General features: G+C 45.3%; 1 protein-coding gene across 1 annotated transcript in view; it reads left to right on the forward strand.

The window, feature by feature from the left end:
- Positions 1–24,118, forward strand: part of agbl4 (AGBL carboxypeptidase 4) — a gene marked incomplete at its 5' end in the record, with an annotated part of 291,765 nt that overhangs the window by 266,662 nt on the left and 985 nt on the right. Inside the window, one exon of the mRNA XM_080032655.1 lies at positions 582–744. Within this exon, the coding sequence (XP_079888781.1) occupies positions 582–744 (163 nt within the window). The remainder of the gene's footprint in view (positions 1–581; positions 745–24,118) is intronic.

Below are 24,118 nucleotides of genomic sequence, written 5' to 3' on the forward strand. Positions count from 1 at the left end.
AAATGTATTACTCACTCTACTTTGGAGATGACTTCTCTTCTTTCAATTTAGATTGACTCCATCAACATAGGAACGCTTGCAGATTTGTCCAACACTATAGTCGCTATGTGAGCCTACAGAAGTTGGCAGTAACAGACCTACATATGTCCATCATGGTGTGCGATTGTGCAGTGCAGACGTTTTAAAACTACAACCACGCTGTGTGAACTAGGTCACAAGCACACAACGGCAATATGCTTTTCGCTGATTGTGTTTTTCTCTGTGTGTATGTCTAAAAAAGATAAACGGTCGGGTTTCAAGGCCTTTTGGAATGTTTCAACTGGGAAAACACTGGCCAGGTATTTTGTACATCGAGGTAACAATTTTTTTTTTCAAGATTCTTCAAGGTATTGGGGGCTAATGATCTCCATAAAGAAATTCTCTAGACTCCGCGGACATGCTTTAACAGGGTGGATGTTTGCTGACACAAAAGTCTTGAAACCAAATCCTCTCACTGAAGTTTCATCTCTCTAACCACTAGTCCAACTATACATTTCAGATGGAGTTGTTTTTGTTGTGTGTGTGTGTGTGTATTCCTGTAGTCCAACACGTCCTTTAACCGGGATGTGGTGAAGGCCGGTACCGGGAGAAGATTCCTGGGTGGCCTCCTGGATGACATGTCCTACTGCTACACTCTAGAGGTGTCCTTCTACAGCTACATGACAGCTGGCAGCACCGCTCCTGTGCCCTACACTGAGGAAACTTGTATCCTTCAATGTATTTGTGTGTGTGTGTGTGTGTGTGTGTGTGTGTGTGTGTGTGTGTGTGTGTGTGTGTGTGTGTGTGTGTGTGTGTGTGTGTGTGTGTGTGTGTGTGTGTGTGTGTGTGTGTGTGTGTGTGTGTGTGTGTGTGTGTGTGTGTGTGTGCGTGTGTGTGTGTGTGTGTGTGCGCGCGAGTGTGTGTGTGTGTGTGTGTGTGCGTTCGAGTGTGTGACAGTGTGTCAAGGAAGAAAAGAATGAGTGGTTAAGAGTGTGGAGAGCAGCGGTTATGTTCTGTTGTGTCCCTCTGAAGATCTCTGCTCTCTTTGTCACAAAGAAATGCACACACACTGTGTTCTTGCCATAACCATCTCCCACTGAAATCAAGCCAATTGATGTTTGCAGTCATCTGAGTCATTATTTTTAATATTTGCGTTGTTTGTTTGTGTGCGTGTGTGTGTGTGTGTGTGTGTGTGTGTGTGTGTGTGTGTGTGTGTGTGTGTGTGTAAATGTATCTGTGTTTGTCGGGCCATGTGTACTCACCAGAATAGCATGTTGTTCTTTTGTTGCCTATTGTTGCGACAGATGTGCATCCACAGTAAAGCGATGTGATAGCTGCATCTATTGATTTCATTTACAAAGGAGAGAGAGAGGAGGAAGGGGGCTTGTGTATTGTGGCGTATGTGAATTTGCACAGATGAGTCTTTGATTGCGTTAAACAATGGAACAATGGTGACAAACATGACTCCTGTCCACCACACACATGCACACACACAAAGAGGAGCACACACACGTACATTCGTCACAGGAACTGAAGGTCACAGGTGCCTCAATGGAGCCAGATGGGAGGAAGTTTTCCTTCAGCTGACCTTCTCAGGGCTCAAGAGCTCCTGAGAGCTGGCCCATGGCGGTCTGATCTTACCGATAGAGTGAGTGAGAAGAGGGAGAAAGAGAGATTTAGAGAGAGCGATAAGGACCATACACATGAAAAGTATGCCCTGCCCTGCAAATAATTCTGCAGGTGGGTGGGGAGGGTGGATATATGAGAAGCCCTAGTGCCCTCTAGTGCTAAGATCTGGCACAGTCTATAGGGTCCATAGATTGATTTACAATCACATAAAAGGTTAGTAGGTATTCACGTCCGCTCTACATGTTAGTAATTTGACATTTTTTTCAGAAGACAAACATGTATCCTGTGTGAACAATAAGGCATTTAGGGGGAGCTGGAAAATACATACCCGTTACTTTCCCTTGTAAAGACATGAAGAGAAAAGGATTCACTCCAACTAATTCATGCATATTAGGATATGGCGTGGCTCTATACACCCTCCCAACACATCGTATCCAAACATCTCAGGTTTTTCATTACAGCTGTGATGCCCAAGTAGAAATACAGGTATGTGTGTGCACACAGGGCACCACCACATGCAGCTACAAACAAATAGTTAGCCTCACATCGGGGAGACAGGCTGTTATGATGAACAAACAGCACATAAAAAATTCCACTCTTGTGTTCTCATTTGAGTCGGTGGCACTGGGTGTCAGAGCATGAAAATAAATGGGGAGCCGGCTTTTTCTGCCTCTTTATGTGCAGAGGGGACATTTCTTCAGAAGGTCAAAAACTCAGCCCTTGTGGGTGGACTTGCCTGATCTTTTATTGTTTTTCAGGAGCGTGTGTTTGTGTGTGTGTGTGTCTGTGTGTGTGTGTGTGTGTGTGTGTGTGTGTGTGTGTGTGTGTATGTGTGTACAAGTAGGAGTGGCTCTGCGGGGTGGGCAGGCAGCACTGGGACCTGGTGTATAGTGGAGATTGGGGTCAGGCAGTTGAAGGAACTGAGCATGTCCCTTTATACGCCCCAGCAGTCAGCTCCATGGAGCGTGCAAATCATCAACAGAGACCTTTAGCATCTTAACGCCCCCCCCCCCCCCCCTCTCCACCTGTCTCACCTGATGCGCGCACACACACACACACACACACACACACACACACACACACACACACACACACACACACAGGCAAGCACGCACAGTCCTCTAAACTAATACATGACAAATGAATAACAACCTCGGCCCCTAACTCTTAGCACCCTCCAAACATGCTGCCCTTACCCTTTTATCTTTCCTGACTTTGCTTCTCCACCGCTGTGACTTGTCGCCGACCCAAAATTGAAATCTTAACCTTCCTCACAGCTGAGACTTTTGTCACAGTGTGAAGGTGCTCAGAAAAAGGTGTCTGTGTTTTGGTTTCTGATCTCTCCTTTTCCTCTCCCTCTCATGTCCTCCTCTGTCCTCTAGTCTGTCCTTTCCTCTCATCTCGTCAGACAGAACATAACGGCTCATTATATCATTTCAGTCAAGCTGAGAATCTTCTTCTCTGGAAAAGCAGGGATAGTCTCTATTGTGTGTCTGTCTTCTCTTCGTCCTCTGATCATTTAACACCTCTGTGTGTGTGTGTGGTGGGGGGGGGGGGTGGTGTGTGTGTGTGTGTGTGTGTGTGTGTGTGTGTTAGTTACAGCATGGTAAATTTCAGTCTCACTGATATCCCACCTCCCCATGTTAAAACATGTTTGCCTGTTCTTTGCAGGTTTCTCTATTTTCATAGTCAAACTGAAATTTGTGATATACCTTACAGTTAAGGCTCAGAAGTCTAAACAGAAAGTATAACAGATCAAGGTTGCGACAATCTGGGACCTCGTTTAAAGCTTGACGCTTTTACCGTTGTATGTGTGTGCGTTAGGTTTGTGTACAGATGTGTGCTATTGGGTTCTACTTGACTAGAAGTTTTGTTTGTGTGTGTACTTTTCTGTTGTTGTTGTGGAGAGACTATATTGTCCCTGATTTTGAAGAATTATTCAGAAACTTGAAAAGCCATTCAGAAAGGCTGTAACGCTTCCATGAAACGCTTGGTCTTCTTTTTCTTGTACAGATTAGCAGTTCATTTTCTTTGTGCTGTGGTGTTGGCTCAACTCAAGCATGGATTGACAGCTAGTGCAGTTGTCTTTGACTAGTCTTTAAGGTGTGCATGTGTGCACTCACACACACGAATACACACATATACTCCTTATTTTCCTATAGGTGTGTGAGGTCTGCTTGCAAAAGCAGCAACATTCAGACGCGCACCTCACCGTAACAGTGGAACTCTGCCAGAGGAATAAGGTGTGCATCAGTGAACCTGACATCCAATGGACAGGCTGTGACAAGTATGCAAATGATATAGCTTGGAGGCAAATGTGCTTCACATCATACACATCATATCACACAGACATGCACAAATGGATAGGTCCTTGCGCACAAACATTTATACACACAGTCGATTGCACAAAATATTGTTGCCACGCTCAAATAAACGTGTCCCTACCTGAGCACTCGCAACACACATGAACACCTCCCGTTGTGTTGTGGTATTTTTTTGTATGTGTTGATGAATTGGATGTTCATGGCACACTAAGGCAAGATCCCGGAAGAGTGTTGCAAATACTGAATACAAAAGTTTTAAGTTACAAGTTTAAGCTCAAGTGCTGAGATGACTTGAAATAATCAACTGTGACTGAGTAAGCACCAAGAGTAGATGAACTCTAAACGTTAAGGGATGAAAGCAGGGGAATTGTCAGTTGGCATGTAAGTGCTCATTGGAATGACAGTCAAAGAAAACAAGTCAAAGAAAGCCGAAATGTAAGTTGATGTGTAATAGCTGAAAGCGGTTGAAATGTTGGTGAGTCGGAGCTATAAGCGGCTGAAATGTGCAAAACTGTAACAGCCTTTGTTTGTGCAATTAGTAGAACTTGTGAAAAATAATCACAATAATTAAAATGTAAAAATAGTATCCATACATGTTTTCAGGGCAGCATAGATCAGAAGAGTCTTGTATTCCTACAAATGCATAATGTATGGAAAAATCAACCTTTCTTACCCTTTTTCCAGTTTACTACTCAAGTTTCAGAGCGTGTCTCCTTGTCAATGGCAGGTCCTCCTGTCAGGGATTTGAAATCAGCCCTTGTTCCTCCCTTTGGGCAACAGGACGTGAGGTCTTTGAGTCTGGTGAATCCCTATTGGGGACAAAAATGTCCTTTTCTGTATTGCTGTTGTTGACTTGCCACTTAATTAGCATTGATAATTAGCTCTCCATGTGTCAGTGTGGTGACAGGACCTGTCAGTGGCCCATATTGATGGCTTGAATGTCCCCTTGCTTGTCTCCTTGTTAACTCTTGTCCGATCTGAACAGCATTCTCCGTGTGTCTTGTCCATTCTACCACTGGGGTCTCTTGTTGTCTGATTGTCACCTTGTCTGTCTGTCTGTCTGTCTGCCAGAACCAGGCACAAGGGACATTTCCATGAAAGCTGCTAAATGCTGTGCTGACAGTAAACAGCTGCAAGTAAACAAGTGTGTACGCCCCCGTCCTCTTTGTCTCACGTATCCCGTATCTCATCAACGTCTAGGCCGGCGTGCCCTTGAGCCATGACAATGACCTGCTATTGATTACACAAGGCCGTTAAGTGTACCGAGATGTTAAAGAATACACATCAGACCCCTCAGTGACAGGCAAGATGCTGACAGGCTTTGTTGTGTGAAGCTGGAACATGCAACCCCTCTGACCTTTCTGGAGCTGGATAGTGATCACACAATGACAATTATAATGCTTTGAGATCCAGTTAGGCTGATGATAGAGTCGCAAAACAATATTGTCAGTATAAGTGTGTGTTAATTGCAGCTGAAGGTTTCCTAAATATGTCCACTACCTCTCACCTCTGTAATCCTATGGCCACAGCACACCAACTGTTTCCTGGCTCTCGCACGCATCACTTCCTGCTGCAGCAGCAGTCTCATTCCAGACTCTACGGTTTCCCCTGGCAACAGGCCAGACAGCAGTCAGGGCATCCTCTGTGTTTCCAACCATTCGCCCCATGGATGAGGTTCTCCTTCAGAAGCCGACCGTCCATCACCAAACCTGCTGTAATAGACGGTGAGTCGTGACAAGCCAAGCTGAGAGGCCATCTGCGCATGGTGGGGTCCGTGAGATATTTTTGTCGCTGAGCGTGTCTGGCCAAAGAGCTGAGGACTGGCACCAGACTCTGCTGATGAAAGAGAATGGAGGATAAAACAAAAAACTTTCCTGAGGTCAGAATGAAGGCGTCAAGGGTGAAAGGGGAGTGTATTAGTTTGTACGCAGTACACGGTGCATTTGTGTCCTTAAATATGTATTGGCTCCTACCAGTGGTAGATTTATTAGATCACTTGCATTTAAATTAGTTTATTGTGTTTTATTTTTTGCCTTTCTAGCGGCATATATCTAGGGATTGGAATGTCATTATGTTGCAAATTGGTAAGTCGGTCCACCACTTTGGTCAAGACTGAAACATCTCAAAAAAAAAAATTTTAACACCAAGAGGTCAAAATTCACTTATACTGTGAGATATTTCCATTACCGCTTAGATGAATTGGCATATGACGTCGTACACACATTAATTTCCCCCTCTGGATGAACTGTAGTAATCGCATCACTTTCCAATTTTTTTTAATTCATAAGTAATTCCTCCAGTACTTTTGCTACATTCTTGCAAACCTAAATACACTCCCATCAGCCTAAGCTGTATTTTGTGTTATTTGCTAATTAGCATGGAAAACATTAAACCTGCTAAAGCTCAGCATGTTTACAATGTCTTTGTAGTACCGCATGCTGATGTTAGCATTTAGCTCAAAGCACAGCTGTGCTGCTAACATGGCTGCAGACTCTTGTTTAGAACTATTGTGCATTAAAATAATAATTTAGATTTAAAGATTCAGAAGGACATAACCTTAGTTTGCTCATCTGTAGTTTTTTCTTGGCCTTATCAGTATCATCAGCTAAAAGTAATGAGACAGACTGTGAGGCCTATCCAAACACACACACACACACACACTCACACTCCCAGCAAGTGTGGCCTGATGCAGGACTCACAGACAAACAGCCAGATGGGGTGTAAATAGACTCTGGTTTCGTGTGGAGAGCGCTGCAATCAGCCTGCCGGGTGAAGAATGAAGTCCTGTTCAGACTCCCAAAACACACGCAAATACACACCCTGAAAGGCCAAGGTGAGATACTCGACAGAGGGACTTGCCTGTATATTTACAACCTTACCAGGCATAACCTGTGTGTGTGTGTGTGTGTGTGTGTGTGTGTGTGTGTGTGTGTGTGTGTGTGTGTGTGTGTGTGTGTGTGTGTGTGTGTGTGTGTGTGTGTGTGTGTGTGTGTGTGTGTGTGTGTGTGTGTGTGTGTGTGTGTGTGTGTGTGTGTGTGTGTGTGTGTGTGTGAAAAAACTACAAAGCCCAAAGAGTACCCTCACATCCTCTTCACACCACGGATGGTTTACAAATGAAAAGCTTTTAGACAATACCGTAGATTTTCAACTTTATAGCAACCAGGATTGATCATTGCAAGAGAATCTCCATCTTTTTTTGTTGAAATCTTTTTCTGCATGCCAGTTGTGTAAATCACATGATGGTGACAGATTGATAGTCCACACAGGTGACAGGACCGTATCTGAGTATCAACAAGGTGTTGACAGGGGGAAGAGATGGATTAAGTCTCTGTGTTGCTCCATCATGCTCCAGCCTGGTGAAGAATTGAGGTGGCCAAAGATCAATGCCTCGATAGGGAAGAACCTTTATATTTGTTTTGTGTTTGGATTCATATGAATGTAGCTATATACACTCTTTATAGATGGAGGTTGATGGAATAAGATAGACGATAGACATACGTCTTAAAAGGTGACTAGACAGATTGGCAGCTGGAAATTGATGGTGTTTTTCTGCCCACTCGCCTCATTGACAAGATTCTATTGACATCTGTTCGCGACATTGTTCTTGTTTACCTGTATTTATTATATCCTCACTCTTGATGATTGGTAACATTGTTGGCATTCTGTCATTCTCTACTTCTTCATTATATGAACTTGATTGTCATCACTACTTGTCCAGCTGGCCTAATGATCACAGACTTAGCAACAGCACTCTTAGACGCCCAGCTCGTTTATAAAAGCAATGAAGTTATTGATATTGTCCCTAATTTAGTCAGGGGGACAATTGGGCAGGGGGATGATGTGAGCACTCACCTCTGAGTTTAAATAAAGCCTCAGTGTATAGGCAATTGCTTTTGTGTGATTCATACCAGCCTCATGCATTCGGCTGACGTGAGTAAAATGTAGTTGATTTAGCCTCCCTTAATTCAGAACGTGTTTTACCTCCAGGATTTATACTGCTCATTTCTCCAGTCGCTAGTCTCTAGTTATTTACTATACCTCACTGGGTGTGTCGGTGATGACATAGGGGATCTTTTTATCTATTTTTTTAAATACTACTTTATGTTAAAAGTGTCCAAAATCAAAGTGGAGATTTAGTGGTCTGAATGTGGCATGTGTAACCAGGGTGAAACAAAGTTTTTTAGTTGTGTTGAAATGCAAATATATGTAGCCCGTGGAATTGGTTGCCACACAGGACACAATGAATTCGGGGTTTTTGTAGCATTAATTTATTATAGAACACATTTCAATTATTGTGACAGAGTGATATATTTTGATTTAAAAGACTTTATTTATTCCCACAGTGCTCAACAGTTGCACTACAATTTAACACTAGGAGACCGAATTATAAAAGAAATTAATAAAGTAAATACTAATATAGAAAAAGGCTTCAATAGAAAAATACAGCTAAAGACTAGCTTATAAAATCCTATCATATAAAATACTAGCCTATAAAATACGGCAGTGGCATGACTAAACAGAAAATACAAATCATCACGTTACACACATATTTCGCCACCATAAACATCAACAGGTCATTTAATAATGTAAACAGTAAATGACTCATAATACATATTAGCTTATAACACTTACATTTCAGCAACTTGAACTAAGACAAGCCCTTCCCGAAGTTTCCAGCGGACTTATTTCCCCCGAGTCGTTATCTTTAAAAGATAGACACTGTTAAACGACACTGCGATTCACAAACACACCGCGTGGTGCCATACATCTCATTGCAAGCGAACGCCCACGTTTGGCGACTGGCGCCGAAAATCCCCAGACATCCTAAACAAACACGGCCATCCAACACAAATACTCACTGGTATCGCTATAAAACTGTTCCATACAGCAACAACCGGCAGCATATGTCCATAAGCCACTCTATAAACGCAAACAATGGAGATACCTCGTCTTCACGGAAAAGACCAACGCTGTCCAGAGGTAAACAACGGAAGAAGGGACCAGGATGCATTGGGCGCAGCACTATATAGTAAGACTCAATACTGCCACCCTGTGACCAAACGGCCACACTACCCATTGCAAACCACCCGCAATCCCATTCCCAAGTACTGCAACTGAAAGTGTTATATTCATAAAGATATTAACTGAACCACCCGGTTACATACTCCCCTGCAGCAAGTCAACGTCCTCGGTGACTACAGAACTTTAAAGAAGCTCAAATCCAGCTTCAGTTTTACTCTGATCATTTCTAACATAAAACATCAACAATGCTTGTATTTGCTCAACAATGAAGTGTTGTAAGTGTTCCTCTTTGTACCCTCCCAACCACTATTTCTCACCGAAAAAGTCCATACAAAACGGCTGTGAAGAGAAATGTGAATAGAGAAGTACAGACGTTCGTCCAAACCTCGTTGTCTGCGCTGACTGAAACAGCATTACAAGATGACTTCGGAAGGTGAAATGGGTTAGAATGAGACCCAGCTGTTGCCCTTTTGCTTTTTCTAGCGGCAGCTCTAGGTGTATAGGCTTTACTTTGTGCACAATCATTGACTGGAAATGTATACCCGTCATCCCCAATTGAGGTGCTGTCACCATCACTGTCCTCACTGTTCTTTGGATACACATCACTATCCACATGTTCTGTTTCGGTGTCAACATTTTTCACATCTGGATAACTTTCTTTAGATTCCTCAAAGTCACTCTCATCTGAAGATACTGATACATCAACTCTCTCTCTTTCTGCAACATGAAACAGGTTTGGTGGTTGCACAAGCTGAGAAGGAAACACTTCTTCAACAACAACAAAATCAGGTCCAAGTGACTCTGACATGTCCTTGGCTACAGGCTGTGTTCTAGTCTGCAACCTAGCTTTAGTTCTTGGTTTTGGAACTGGTCTGGGACAAGGACGCAACTCTGACCTATGAACCCTCTTAACAGGACCTCCCTCAACAGGCTCAACTGTGTGTGTGGTACCGTAGACGTCAACTACCTTGTAAACTGTTGGACCCCATGCGTCTTGAATCTTGTGTCTACCTAAAGGGCGATGACGCAGAAAAACCAACTGACCAATGTCGACAGGAGGACAATACACTTTTTCATTTTGCAGTGTGATTCTCTCCGCTGCTTTCTGCTCTGAGTACACTCTCGCTTTCCCATGTGCCTGTCTAAGTCTCTCCTGATGAACAGTCAACCAGTCCTGTTTCCTGTCTGAAACACACTCACGTCCTATCAATGCATCTACAGGGAGATGTGGCTGCACCCCAAAAAGCAGAAAATATGGCGAGTACCCCGTAGAGGAATGAGGAGTGACATTGTAGGCGTACACTAGTTCAGGAAGGTGCTCCGGCCAACGCCTTTTTTTCTCTGGAGGAAGCGTCCTCAACAAATCATGCAGTGTTCTGTTGAATCTTTCGCACTGACCGTTTCCTTGTGGCCTGTAAGGAGTTGTCCGTGTCTTTTTAACCCCATAGAGTCTGCAAAGCTCTGCTATAACTTCACTCTCAAAATTTCTACCTTGGTCTGAATGAAGTCTTTCTGGAACCCCATATTTCATGAACCACTCCTTCAGCAAAACTTTAGCAGTTGTGTCAGCTTTCTGATCCTTAGTAGGATATGCTTGGGTAAACTTTGTGAATACATCCGTCACAACCAGGACATTTTCACGCCCGTCTGAGGCTTGCTCCAACACTGTAAAATCAACTGCCACTACTTCTAGTGGTCGAGAGGCCAGAAAGGCTTTAACTGGTGCATGGATTTTTGGCTGCGGCATCTTGGTAAGAATGCACCTCTCACAGTTTTTAACCCAGTTTTCAACATCGACACATAGCCCCACCCAGAAACACCTCTCTCTTAACAGGTTTATAGTGCGCTCTATGCCCTGATGTCCCATGTTGTTGTGTACATTCTGTAAGACTTGGTCCTTCAAACAACTAGGCACAAGTAACTGCCACACTTCATCATGACGTGCGTCATGAATAACCCTGTATAGCAACCCGTCCCTTTGTTGTATTTTACTCCACTGTTTCAACAGTCTTTTTACCTGACTTGACAGGGCTTTCCTCTCTTTAGGCCCTGGCCTCCTCCCCCGATCCCAAAACGCTCTAAACCCCTTTAGAGTGGAATCACTGGTCTGAAAACCTATGAGCTCGTCCTTAGTGTAACCCGGCAGCGTAGGTGTGTTGCCTTGCCCCAAACTATCCTCACCAGAAACCGACTCGGCAACCCGGATCTGTCTCACTTTGAAGCACTCAAGACCTTTAGTGGCAAGGCCAGGATCCAAAACTGTTCCTCTCCAAATAGGGTTACACACTGCGACACAATTGTCAAACTCTGCATCATGGTCAGTTTCAGGCTCCCCTGCAAACTCCTGCCTAGAGAGTGCATCTGCAGCTGCATTGCTAGAACCAGGACGATACTTAACCTCAAAATCAAAAACAGACAGTTGTGCTACCCACCTCTGCTCTATAGCACCCAACTTGGCCGTCTGAAGGTAGCAGAGTGGGTTGTTGTCAGTCAGGATAACAAACTTAGCACCGAGCAAGTAACCCCGGAATTTCTCAGTAACCGCCCATTTAAGTGCAAGTAACTCCAACTTCATGCTACTGTAATTCCGGTCATTTCTCTCAGCCTGACGTAGTCTGCGGCTAGCGTATGCTATGACCCGTTTTTTGTCCCCCTGCTGTTGACACAACACAGCTCCCAATCCGTTTAGGCTGGCATCTGTCTCAACTACAAAAGGCTGTGTGAAATCTGCAAAGCCCAAAATGGGGGCTGACGTAAGTTTTTCCTTTAACTGCTCAAAAGAAGCCTCACACTCTGGTGACCACTTTGCACCAACCTGGTGACTTATTTTTCCTGTTTTCTTCACACCTGAACATTTGTTTACTAAGTCATGTAGTGGACCAGCAACTTGTGAGAAACCTTTGATGAATCTCCGGTAGTAACTGCAGAACCCAATAAACGACTGCAACTCTTTAACAGTGGCTGGAACTTCCCAGTTCTTAACAGCGGAGACCTTGGAAGAGTCAGTCCCCACACCCTCTGCAGACACCCGGTGGCCCAAAAACTTCACTGACTGTTGTAACAATGCACACTTTTGTGGTTTTACCTTAAGACCTGTCTCTGCTAGTCTCTTTAACACTGTCTCAAGTCTTTGCAGGTGCTGTTCAAATGTCTCAGAAAAAACAAGAATGTCGTCAAGATAAACCAGAAGCATCTGAAAAATGAGATCATTCATTGTGACTTGCATAAGTCTCTGGAAAGTAGCTGGCCCGTTACAAACACCAAAGGGCATTCTCACGTACTCGTAGAGACCAAATGGTGTAGTAAAAGCTGTTTTAGCCCTATCTCTCTCATGCATGGCCACCTGGTGGTATCCACTCGCTAGATCAATGGTGGAAAAGAACTGTGCACCCCTTAGTGCATCAAAACTCTCGTCAATCCTCGGGAGAGGAAATGCATCACGTCTCGTCTTTGAGTTGAGTTTTCGGTAATCGACACATAACCTTAGACTACCATCTGCCTTCCTCACAAGCACTATTGGCGAAGCATAAGCACTGGAGCTTTCTTGAATGACTCCCTTTTTTAACAGTTTGCCAATATGTTCTCTGACTTCACTGTACTGTGTGGGTGGGATACGTCTGTATGGCTGTGTCACTGGAATGTCGTCTGTAAGATGGACCTCATGTTGTACTTTGTCAGTGTAACCCAAGTCTTCATCCTCTTTCGCAAACACAAAAGAGTATTTCTCCAACAACAAAGCCAACTGTGCTTGCTGTTCTGGGCTACCGCCTACATTGAGCTCGGCTAAGATAGACTGTACATCTATAGAGGCTTCAGGACGTTTGTCGATACTAACTTGTTCAGTATCTGCTGAGATTCTTTGAAACTGTACTTCACAAGACTCATCGCTTTTCACACTATCTACATGAGTCAAGACACCTAACCGGGTTCTTGGCCTTAGCCAGATATCTTCATCAGACATGTTCATTACCTGCACAGGGAAAATGTGACTCTCAGAAGAAACCAAGGTTGGAACAACAACCAAACCATCAGGCACAGCTGTACCCACAGGCTCCAGCAACAACAAAGGACCATTCTCACTCACAGTTCTGAGTCCCCTAGCCATGACTGTGGCAGCAGATGAAGCGGGCACATGGACTACACCCTTACCAGCTACTCTAGCGAAAGAGAGCTTGTCTGTTACATTTACAGCATGGACACGATGAAAAGCCTCCCTCCAGTGTGAGTCAAGTTTACCCTGTAGTGTGGTGTCAAACTCTGTGTGCACTAACTCCTGGCATTTTTTGACGATGTTCATCCCCACGAGACCTGGAACAGAGGAAGAGTGTGCAGAATCTTTGACTATAAGAAAACCTCGTTCCGGGATAGTCAAACCCATTGCCTCTACATCAAACTCCACATAGCCTATATAAGGTATGTCTAAACCATTTGCTGCAGTGATTTTAAGCCACTCGAAGGCCGAATGCACATCTTCACCCTCTACTGCCAAGTGCTCTCTAAAGAAACCTTCAGAAATTGTGCTGACTTGGCTCCCCGTGTCAAGCAGGCATGGTACTGTAACACCCCGGAGTTTCAACTCAACAGTCTTGCATTCCCCAACTGCGTTCTCTAAGATTTTACATCTGTCTGTCATGTCTTTACGTGAGCCAACTGCTTCCCCCCGTGTTGTGTGGCTCATGACAACCGAGGGTAAGGGTTTTCCTGCGCTACAGAAAGATCAGGTGTCATAACACTTTGGCCCCTTCTAGCATGTGGGCATTTTCTCGCAATGTGGCCGACGCCTTCACACTTGAAACAGATCGGCTGACCATCGGGTGTGAACTTAGGCTGGGCTCTAGCTTGATGCTGAGGCTCTCGGTATGTCGGTTGAGTGCTGCGCCTACTCAGTTCACTTACAGCGCTAGTTAGCTGAGCGAGTGTTTTAGCTAACTCTGCTAGTTGTTTTTCCTGATGGGCTACTGTTTTTTGGACATCGTCTAATACTGTGCATTGGACATTGTTTGTTTTAATAGCGGAATTCTGCGTTTCCGAGACTTCAGACTTAACATGGCTGCTCTTTACAACTCTGGGCTTATGGGACCTGCTGTCCTCCATATCCCACCGGAGGGCTTCATCCCTCACATCTAGAAGACAGGAGCCCGGTCTGTCCCTTACCATCTTCCGGAGTTCACGCCGTAGCGCGGCATCTCTAAGACCCTCAATGAACTGATCCCTGAGAACAGCTTCCTCATTAGCTACTGCATCTGTGGACTGCTTCATTACAGAGCTCAAAAGCTGGGACAATGCATGGGAGTAATCACGGAGGTCTTCCCCGTCAGCTTGTCTACGGTTGTAAAAGGTCTGCAAAAGCTGTGTGGCGCTGCGTTTCTCCCCAAAAGCATTTCTCAAGAAGGAAAACAAATCACTAGGAAACACAGACTGGCCCCTCATGCATAGTCTAACTTCTTCTAAGGCAGGACCACGTAGAAGAGATACTATGTAGTCACACTGTTCTGATGGTGTCTGCTCTCTGGACCTCAAGACCCTTTCAACCTCTTCAATAAACTCTTCAACTGACCTCCCATCTGTACCACCCTCCCCACTGAATGGTGTGATGTGACGTTCTCTTGGAACATAGATGTATGAACGTGCTGGTGCGGGGTTACTATTTTCCCTCTGAGCCCTTGTTTCAGCATTTAACCGGGAAAGCTCATCTCGCAATCTGGCGAGCTCTTGCAAATGACCCTGCATTTCCCCTGTAGCCTTGCTACTTGTACCTGGAACCTGGCTTGGCTGGACATTTTTATCAATAACAGTACCCTCATCTTCCGAATCACTCATGATGAGACCTTTAAGTCTATGCACAGTCCGGTTACAATGTGAAACACCAGTCCAAAATGTGAGTTAAGGATACTATGAAGACAGTCTTTAACTTGATGTCCTGCTGAAGGTTTCTTTTCTTCGCAGCTGAAATTTGAGTCCCTGAATCCTCTGCACAGATGCTCTGGTACCGATGAGTCGTCTCTCCAGGAAGCAGCAAACCTTGGAGCACCTCAGCACGTCTCCCGCTGCTCAACACCTCCACCGCAGGCTGGCCTCACCGACTCAATCACCAAAGGACCTGGAATCTTCACCACTACCGTATTTTCTAAACTAAAACTAAAACTAAATCACTCCGTTGCCAATTAAAAAAATAGATTTGTTCTTGCTACACCCCACTCCTGGTACCAAATTATGTAGCCCGTGGAATTGGTTGCCACACAGGACACAATGAATTCGGGGTTTTTGTAGCATTAATTTATTATAGAACACATTTCAATTATTGTGACAGAGTGATATATTTTGATTTAAAAGACTTTATTTATTCCCACAGTGCTCAACAGTTGCACTACAATTTAACACTAGGAGACCGAATTATAAAAGAAATTAATAAAGTAAATACTAATATAGAAAAAGGCTTCAATAGAAAAATACAGCTAAAGACTAGCTTATAAAATCCTATCATATAAAATACTAGCCTATAAAATACGGCAGTGGCATGACTAAACAGAAAATACAAATCATCACGTTACACACATATTTCGCCACCATAAACATCAACAGGTCATTTAATAATGTAAACAGTAAATGACTCATAATACATATTAGCTTATAACACTTACATTTCAGCAACTTGAACTAAGACAAGCCCTTCCCGAAGTTTCCAGCGGACTTATTTCCCCCGAGTCGTTATCTTAAAAGATAGACACTGTTAAACGACACTGCGATTCACAAACACACCGCGTGGTGCCATACATCTCATTGCAAGCGAACGCCCACGTTTGGCGACTGGCGCCGAAAATCCCCAGACATCCTAAACAAACACGGCCATCCAACACAAATACTCACTGGTATCGCTATAAAACTGTTCCATACAGCAACAACCGGCAGCATATGTCCATAAGCCACTCTATAAACGCAAACAATGGAGATACCTCGTCTTCACGGAAAAGACCAACGCTGTCCAGAGGTAAACAACGGAAGAAGGGACCAGGATGCATTGGGCGCAGCACTATATAGTAAGACTCAATACTGCCACCCTGTGACCAAACGGCCACACTACCCATTGCAAACCACCCGCAATCCCATTCCCAAGTACTGCAACTGAAAGTGTTATATTCATAAAGATATTAACTGAACCACCCGGTTACATATACATCCCAGGTATTAAAAGTGTCTTGATGCTTCATCTTGGATGAAATATTACCTTACAAAGTTTATATTGTGAACAGTTGCTTATCTACACATCCAGGGGCCACAAAACAACATCAGCATTCCTTTGGAAGTCTCGTTTCTTACCATCTAAATAATGTAATATAAAATGCACTCTCTTTTAGCTCTGTTTTCGGTCTTTGCCCACTCCCACAATCGTTATATCTCTGAACCAGAAGGCGCTGTCTGTCTGTGAAATTTTGCTATATCCAGAATTGGGATCAGAGGTCACCTACATATTCTTCCTTGGAGTTATGGCGCTTTTCCACCGCACACGTAGCTCGACTCGACTCGACTCGACTCAACTTGGTTTGGTAGCAGCACGGGTCGTTTTCCACCGCAAATAGTACCTGCTGAACGTGGGCCGGGCGGGGTCGTCGTAAGGGGCTGAAAGCCTACTCCGGAGCAAAGCAGAAATTACGAGCAGTTGTTGCACTATTAACTGGACCAACCGCCAAAAACACGGATGAAAAATGTTTAAGAAATACCCCCCTTGTATCTGTTTGCTAAAAGAAGTAGAAGAATATTGCTACGGGCCATTAAAAGGGATGGTTGTTGTCCCGATGTGTGACTCTGCCACACAGTCAGCTGTAGGGATGCGTCACGTACATCCATATGCACGTAAACACGGGCATGATAAAGTTGACTGTTTAGTGCTTGTTTCAGGATACGTGTTTTCAAATGCAAGCCGTCTCAGCCTGAATATTTTATTGAGGTAATCAGTTCAGTCCAAGGCTTGTAGGGGTATTCCGACGACTTCCGACTTCCGGTTTCCGGTTTCCACGTAAGATTCGCTAGCTGTTACGTTACTGCTGCTTGTCCTGTCGTGTCTTAAAGTTTATTCTATTGTTTCATTACACTTTCCTGTTTGCTTCACAATTTGTACTCTGTGTATTGTCAATCACTTTCCCTATCGTTCTCCCCTACCTCGCTGGTGTTGGGGGGTGATTTGTTGTTGTCTGTATAGCATATAGCATATATCCTAGCACATAGCTTCTCGCACTCTCCCCTGGGTCTGACTTTGTGTCTTACTCATACTTGTGCGTGATGGCTTGTGCGGATTGTGCTACTTTACTGGCTAGATTGACTCGTTTAGAGAGTCGCGTCTGTGAGTTGGAGCAGCTTTCTGCTCCTGACGTTATAGACAGCACGGACACATTGCTTAGCCCTAGCCCCGGGAGTCTTACTACCCCCGGTAGCATTGTGGTAACTGCTTCGGCAGACGCGGCCGGGTTCTGCCCTGTCCTGCGGGGCAGGGGTGCACGCGGTGCTGGCGGGCTTGCTTGGTGCCCTGGTTCGCGGTCCCCTCTCGGGACTGAGAATCGGTACTCGGCTCTTGCGAGCCCTGTTAGCCCGTCTGTCTCCCTCGCTCCCGTTGGTCGGGCTGGGCCCCGCACGCTAGTCATAGGGGACTCCATCACTCGCAACATTAAACTTGATTTGCCAGCCACTGTTAAATGTATACCTGGAGCCAGAGCATCCGACATTGAGGCTAATCTTAGTTTGCTGACTACATGCAGGGATAAGGGGGATAATGGCGGAACGCAGACACAAAACAACACATGTTTTGATAACATTGTTATTCATGTCGGCTCCAATGACGTTAGGCGGAAGCAGTCTGAGATCACTAAATATAGCTTAACTAGGGCTTTTCAGACTGCCTCAAAGATGTGTCGGCATCCATTACTAGTCTCTGGTCTCCTACCCAGGAAGGGTGATAATGAGTCGTACAGTAGGGTTACAGCGTTAAATCGCTGGCTGGCACAGCACTGCCAGGAGCAGGGTTTTAACTTTGTGGATAATTGGTCTTCATTCTGGAACCGCTCTGACCTGCTGAAAGCAGACGGCCTCCATCCTAATGGAGAAGGCGCTGCTATTTTGTCTAGGAATATAGAAGGGTACTTGAATCGCGATTGATATAGGGATGTAATACCCAGCAGGTCGCAGGTTGTACATGAGCCTGCTAGTGCGGAGGTGGAGTCTATTAGCTTACCTACCATGTTAAACGTAATGTTAAATCATGAAACTGTTAATGTGCTTAACCATAACATTCCTCCTCATGTTAGCTCCTTGACCGATGGCTTGGTCTACGGCATCGAGACTGTGTCCCTCCCTCGCCGTGCAAATTGCTTACGGTATCCAAATGTTGCTAAGCACAATAATTTAATTACCATTCCCACATTGGGAGGTGGTAAGCCAAACCCCACTATGACCCTCAAATGTGGGCTCTTAAATACCAGATCTCTTTCTAGTAAATCCCTATTGATAAATGACTTGATTATTGAACATAAGTTTGATATGATTGGTCTGTGTGAAACATGGCTTCAGCCAAACTTTTTTCTACCCCTAAATGAGGCCTCTCCTGCTAATTACTCATACTCCCATGTGGCCCGGGAGACTGGGCGGGGTGGAGGTGTTGCTCTTATCTATAAATCTATTTTCAACCTGAGCTCGAAGAATGACTTTAAATGTGATTCATTCGAAGCCATGGTAATGAGGCCACCTCCTGTAAATAGGAAAAATGGCTTTCATGGGGAGGGTTTCAATTTGGTGGTGGTCTATAGGCCCCCCGGCCCATACTCACAATTTATAGAACAATTTAGTGACTTTCTTGCTGATCTTATCACCCACTCTGATAAAATCCTAATGATCGGTGATTTTAATATTCACCTAAATAAGGCAGCCGATCCCTTAAGGAAAGCCTTTGTTAATATTATTGATAATTTTGGTTTCAACCAATTTGTAAATGAACCTACTCACTGTGATGGAAACACATTGGACCTCATCCTCTCCCGTGGAATTCCTGTGACGGCCTTAAGTGTTTCTCCTGTCACTTCTGTAGTATCTGACCATTTTCTTATTTCCTTCGAGGTTGCCCTGGATTGCCCAAGCGATGACGATGGAGCAGTGGTAACCACTCGCCATATCGGTGCGTCAACTATAACAACCTTACTGGATCAACTTCCCACGGTCCTGGCCTCCTTAGCACCGGTGACCGAATCTGTCGATAGCCTGACAACTGCGCTGAACTCAACCCTCTCTACCCTCCTGGATTCTGTGGCACCTCTCTCTACAAAAACCAGACGAACGATGAGGGCTTCTCCCTGGTTTACGGACCACACTCGAGCTCTGAAAAATGACTGCAGGAGATTCGAACAAAGATGGAGAAAATCAAAACAAGAGTCCACTTACCGGCCTTGGAGAGATAGCGTCTCAATCTACAAGCGTGCTCTGAATGTAGCAAAGAAGGCCTATTACTCTTCTCTTATTAATAGGAATAAGAGTAATCCAAAATTTTTATTTGACACTGTTGCCAAACTTACAAAAAAACCGCAATCATCAAATCGCTCAATCCACACCGCGCAAAATTTTATTGACTATTTTGATAGTAAAATTACAAATATTAGAAACCAAATCAGTTCCTTTGGTACAACGAAGTGCACGATAGCTGCGTGTAAGCGTAATATCGGTTTATTTAATAACTTTGAGCCTGTTCCGTATGAAGAACTGACTCAAATAGTCAAAAACTCAAAACCAACGACCTGCCTCCTTGATCCCTTGCCTGCCAAATTGTTCAAAGAACTCTGGCAAACCCTGGGTCCTACAATACATGATGTTGTCAACCTTTCATTAATGACTGGTACTGTTCCCACTTCCTTTAAGGCTGCTGTGGTGAAACCCCTTCTCAAGAAACCCAATTTGGATCCTGATGATCTGAGTAATTATCGCCCAGTGTCAAATTTGCCTTTTTTATCCAAAATACTAGAACGTGTAGTGGCTCAACAGCTCTCGGATCACTTGACTAGTAATCAACTTTTTGAACCATTTCAGTCTGCCTTTAGGGCACGTCACTCGACTGAAACCGCACTCACTAAAGTAGTTAATGATACTCTGTTGATGATGGACTCCAATACGGCCTCGGTGCTTCTATTGTTGGACCTCAGTGCAGCGTTTGACACCATCGACCATGACATACTCCTGGATCGTCTGGAAAACCTGTTTGGCTTTACAGGGCCGGCCCACGATTGGCTGAAATCATACCTATCCGGTAGAACTCAGTGTGTCTCCTACAACAACAGTACATCCATATTCACTGACGTGAAATACGGAGTACCTCAAGGATCTGTTCTTGGACCTCTGCTTTTCTCTTTGTATATTTCTCCGATTGGTAACATTATTCGTAGCTTCGGGGTCAATTTTCACTGCTATGCGGATGATACTCAGCTCTATGTCCCGGTAAAAGTTAATGATGTTACTCAAATCGCTAATTTAGAGGCCTGCCTATCCGCTGTTAAAAGCTGGATGTCGCAAAACTTTCTGCTCTTAAATTCAGAAAAAACTGAATTGTTATTAATCGGTCCCGCACACGTTAGAAATCAGCTTGAGCAACTGACAATTAATTCCGACAATTGCGTTATCTCTCAAAGCTTAACAGCAAGAAATCTTGGTGTTAAGTTCGACTCCAACCTGTCCTTTGATCAACACATCAAAGAGATTACCAAAACTGCGTTTTTTCACTTACGGAACATATCAAAAATACGATCCAGTCTGTCCATGGCTGATGCGGAAATATTAATACACGCCTTCGTATCTTCTCGGCTTGACTATTGTAATGTACTACTGTCTGGGTTGCCCAGGGCAAGTACTCGAAGCTTACAAAAGGTACAAAATGCTGCGGCGAGGCTTTTGACCAGAACTAGAAAATATGACCACATCACCCCCGTTCTTGCGTCGCTCCACTGGCTTCCGGTCCATGTCAGATCCGACTTTAAGGTGCTGCTATTGACCTATAAGGCATTAAATGGGCTTGCACCTTCATATTTGTCTGATCTAGTTGCGCGATATGCCCCATCACGGGCACTACGGTCTACGACTGCAGAGCTCCTGTCTGTCCCCAGAGTTAAGAAAGCTGCCGGCAGCAGGGCTTTCTCGTATCGAGCTCCTTCCTTATGGAACACACTCCCGATAGAGATCAGACAATCTGAGTCTATCGAGGTGTTCAAATCTAAACTTAAGACTTATCTCTTTGAATTAACCTTTGGTTAGCGCTCGTCCACCTCTCTGCTGGCGCGCGGTCGGTGGCGGGTCACCCTGTCTGGGGTCGGTTCTCTAGCCTCTGCTGGGGGGGAGTTTGCTCCGGGGTAGGTGCCGGTCTTGTGCTGTTCCGGTGGGCTGTCCTGGCCGCTCGGGCTGGGGCAAATTGGCGTCTGACGTGGGCACCGCTGCTGGGGGTGGGACCATGCCTTGCCTCTGGACAGGCGGTCGCGGCGGCCTCCGGGGCTTGGCTGGGTGGTCGTGTTGGCTGACGGGGTTGGGCTGGGGGTGGGGCGCTGGGGCGGCGGCGCTGCCTGCCGCTGTCATTGGTGTGCCCTGGGCTGGGGGTGGCCGGGGGGGTGGTGGTGTCGGGGTGCGTGCTCAGGCGTCTGCAGTGGCGCCGTGCCACTGCCTGACTGGACCGTTGGGTAGGGTGGAAATGGGGCATCGGGTGCAGATTGTGTAATTGGTGCACTGGTAGGTGGGTACTGCGATGTTTTTAATCGTTTGACGCGGGTGATAGAAGCAATTTATGCAATTTGCGTTTTAACTGTTTTTAAACTGTTTTAATCATTTACCCCTGCCTGGCGGTCAGCCCTGTGGCGTCGCTGTTGGCGTCTGTGTTTCGCTGCCCGGCGTCGGTGCTCCTCCGGCCCTTCCTAGCTCTGGGTGTGCCGATGGCGGCGGCGGATGCGTCGCGCCCTTTGTGCCTGGCACCTCTGGCCTTGCCTCGTGGGCTGGGCATGGCCGGTCCGGCGGGCCTGAGTGGGGCTGTACGGGCCGCCCCTCCGGGGGATTCGGCAGTGGTTGCTCCTCGTGGCAGCGGTGTATTTGGCTATTTCCCTATTCTATACTCTATTCTCTATCTATGGCCCCGGTCCTCCTCTGGACTAGTGCCGCACTGGGGCGTGCTCTCTGGGGGCGGGGTGCTGGGGGGCAGGCTCTGGGTCTGGGGGGCTGGCGCCGATTGTGTGTCGATGGGGAACGGTAGAGTGTGATCAATGTAATTTTAATGTTAATTGTGTTCGCATTGTTATAGCGTTATTATTATCACCCTGAGGAGCTGCCTCGGTCTCGGTTTGTCTGGGCCTGAGTACCGGCTGTCCTCCCACTGAGAATTGTCCTGCCGACGCTAATTGCATAACTGATACCATTTCTCTGACATTTGTTCTCTTTTGTTTATCTTCCATGATTGGTTGAGCGTTGCCCCGGGGGTTCTCTCCCTCCGTCTACCAAGCACTCTCCATGCTACTCGACTGACTCCGAGTTCTGTGTGGAATCAGCTGTCCTAGGAATGGATGCTCCCTGTTTGCTATTGCTTCACATCAGGATAGTACTCTTTCTACTCGCTTGCTTGTTCAATCTTTATAAATTCATTTTTGCCTTGCTCATTGGTTGCCTGTCTGTCCTCTTCCAGTTTCCCTTGGTCGTGACGAGACGGTGTGGATCTGGTCCCCCCTCCGGTTTTATCTGAGAATTGGACCATCAACGCGAATGATGTGCAGTGGTCAAGGGCGCCACCTGGAGATGTGGGATGTAATCCCGGCGATGGAAACCTTAGTTTTCCCTGGTGGAGACGAGACGGTGTGGATCCTCTGGCTGCATCTGAAGTCTTCCTGCATCCACACTATTCGCACTTTACTTAGTATTACCATGTAATCACCTGGTCAATGATCAAATTCCTTCGTGATTTTCTCTACTTATGACATCTATTGCAGTATGTCCGTCCTGGGAGAGGGATCCCTTACTCTGTCGACTCTCCCTGAGATTTCTTCAATTTTTTTTATTCCCGGTAAAGGGTTTTTACTGGGAGTTTTTTCTCAGCCGAGCTAAGGGTGTAAGGGCAGGGTGTCATATTGTCTCATATTGTATCATATTGTATCATATATCATATTGTATGAAATGTAAAGTCCACCGAGACAAATTTATTTGTAATTTTGGGCTATATAAATAAAACTGATTTGATTTGATTTGTAATGTAATCGCTCGCTATATGTCTGTCCCAGCTGGCTACTATTTAGCCTATAGCTGCTAGCTGCCCTACACGTCTCCTCTCGTATGTTAAGTAACTTCCCCAACAACCAACACTGGGTGAGCTTAGCGAATATATGGAAAAGAAATTCGGATCTGTGATGCAAATCAAATGAAAGAGAGCCAGAGAAGGCTGCACGCGGCGTAAATACACTCAAAAGTCCCGGAGAGTTGGGGAGAATAAACAACAGAATGAAGCCGGTAGTCTCTGGCCACTGATTGGCCAGACAATAGTCTCTGGCCAATCAGTGGCCGGCCGTCTGCCGACGTCACCTTTTAGCATCGGCTCAGCTCGCTTGGAACCTAGAGCGAGGCGGTACCAAAAAAGCAGCCGCTACCAGGTACCGTGAAATTGCGGTGGAAACGCCAAAAATGCGAGTTGAGTCGAGTCGAGTCGAGCTGATACCATGGCGCTTTTCCACCGCATGGTATCAGACTGCTGAATTTGAGGTGAGAGGACTGTTTGTGTTTTTCGTGTTAAATTGAAAATATTTAGCTCCTCAGTATTTTTCGTCAAGGCTTTTACACAATGGGTTTATAACAAAACACTTGTTACCCTAAACAAGTGTGAAGGGTAAGTTATAGTTTAGATTGTTGTTAGCAAGCTAATTAGTTGTCAGATGGTTGTTGGCCTTGATGCTAGCAAGAAATTCCAGTTGGGGTTGGTCGTCACATTTTTGGGGGGGTTGGTTGTCACATATTATCCAAAGGCTGCAGCCAGAAAAGGAACCCAATAACGAAGGAAATTGTCAAGCTGTATCCTCACTGACTCCCCAAAGAAGGAAAGAATAGAGCAGGAAAAGGCAGCTAGCATGCAAAAGAAAAAAGGC

This window comes from Ammodytes marinus (genome assembly GCF_949987685.1).
Source record: "Ammodytes marinus genome assembly, chromosome: 8".
NCBI lineage: Eukaryota > Metazoa > Chordata > Actinopteri > Uranoscopiformes > Ammodytidae > Ammodytes > Ammodytes marinus.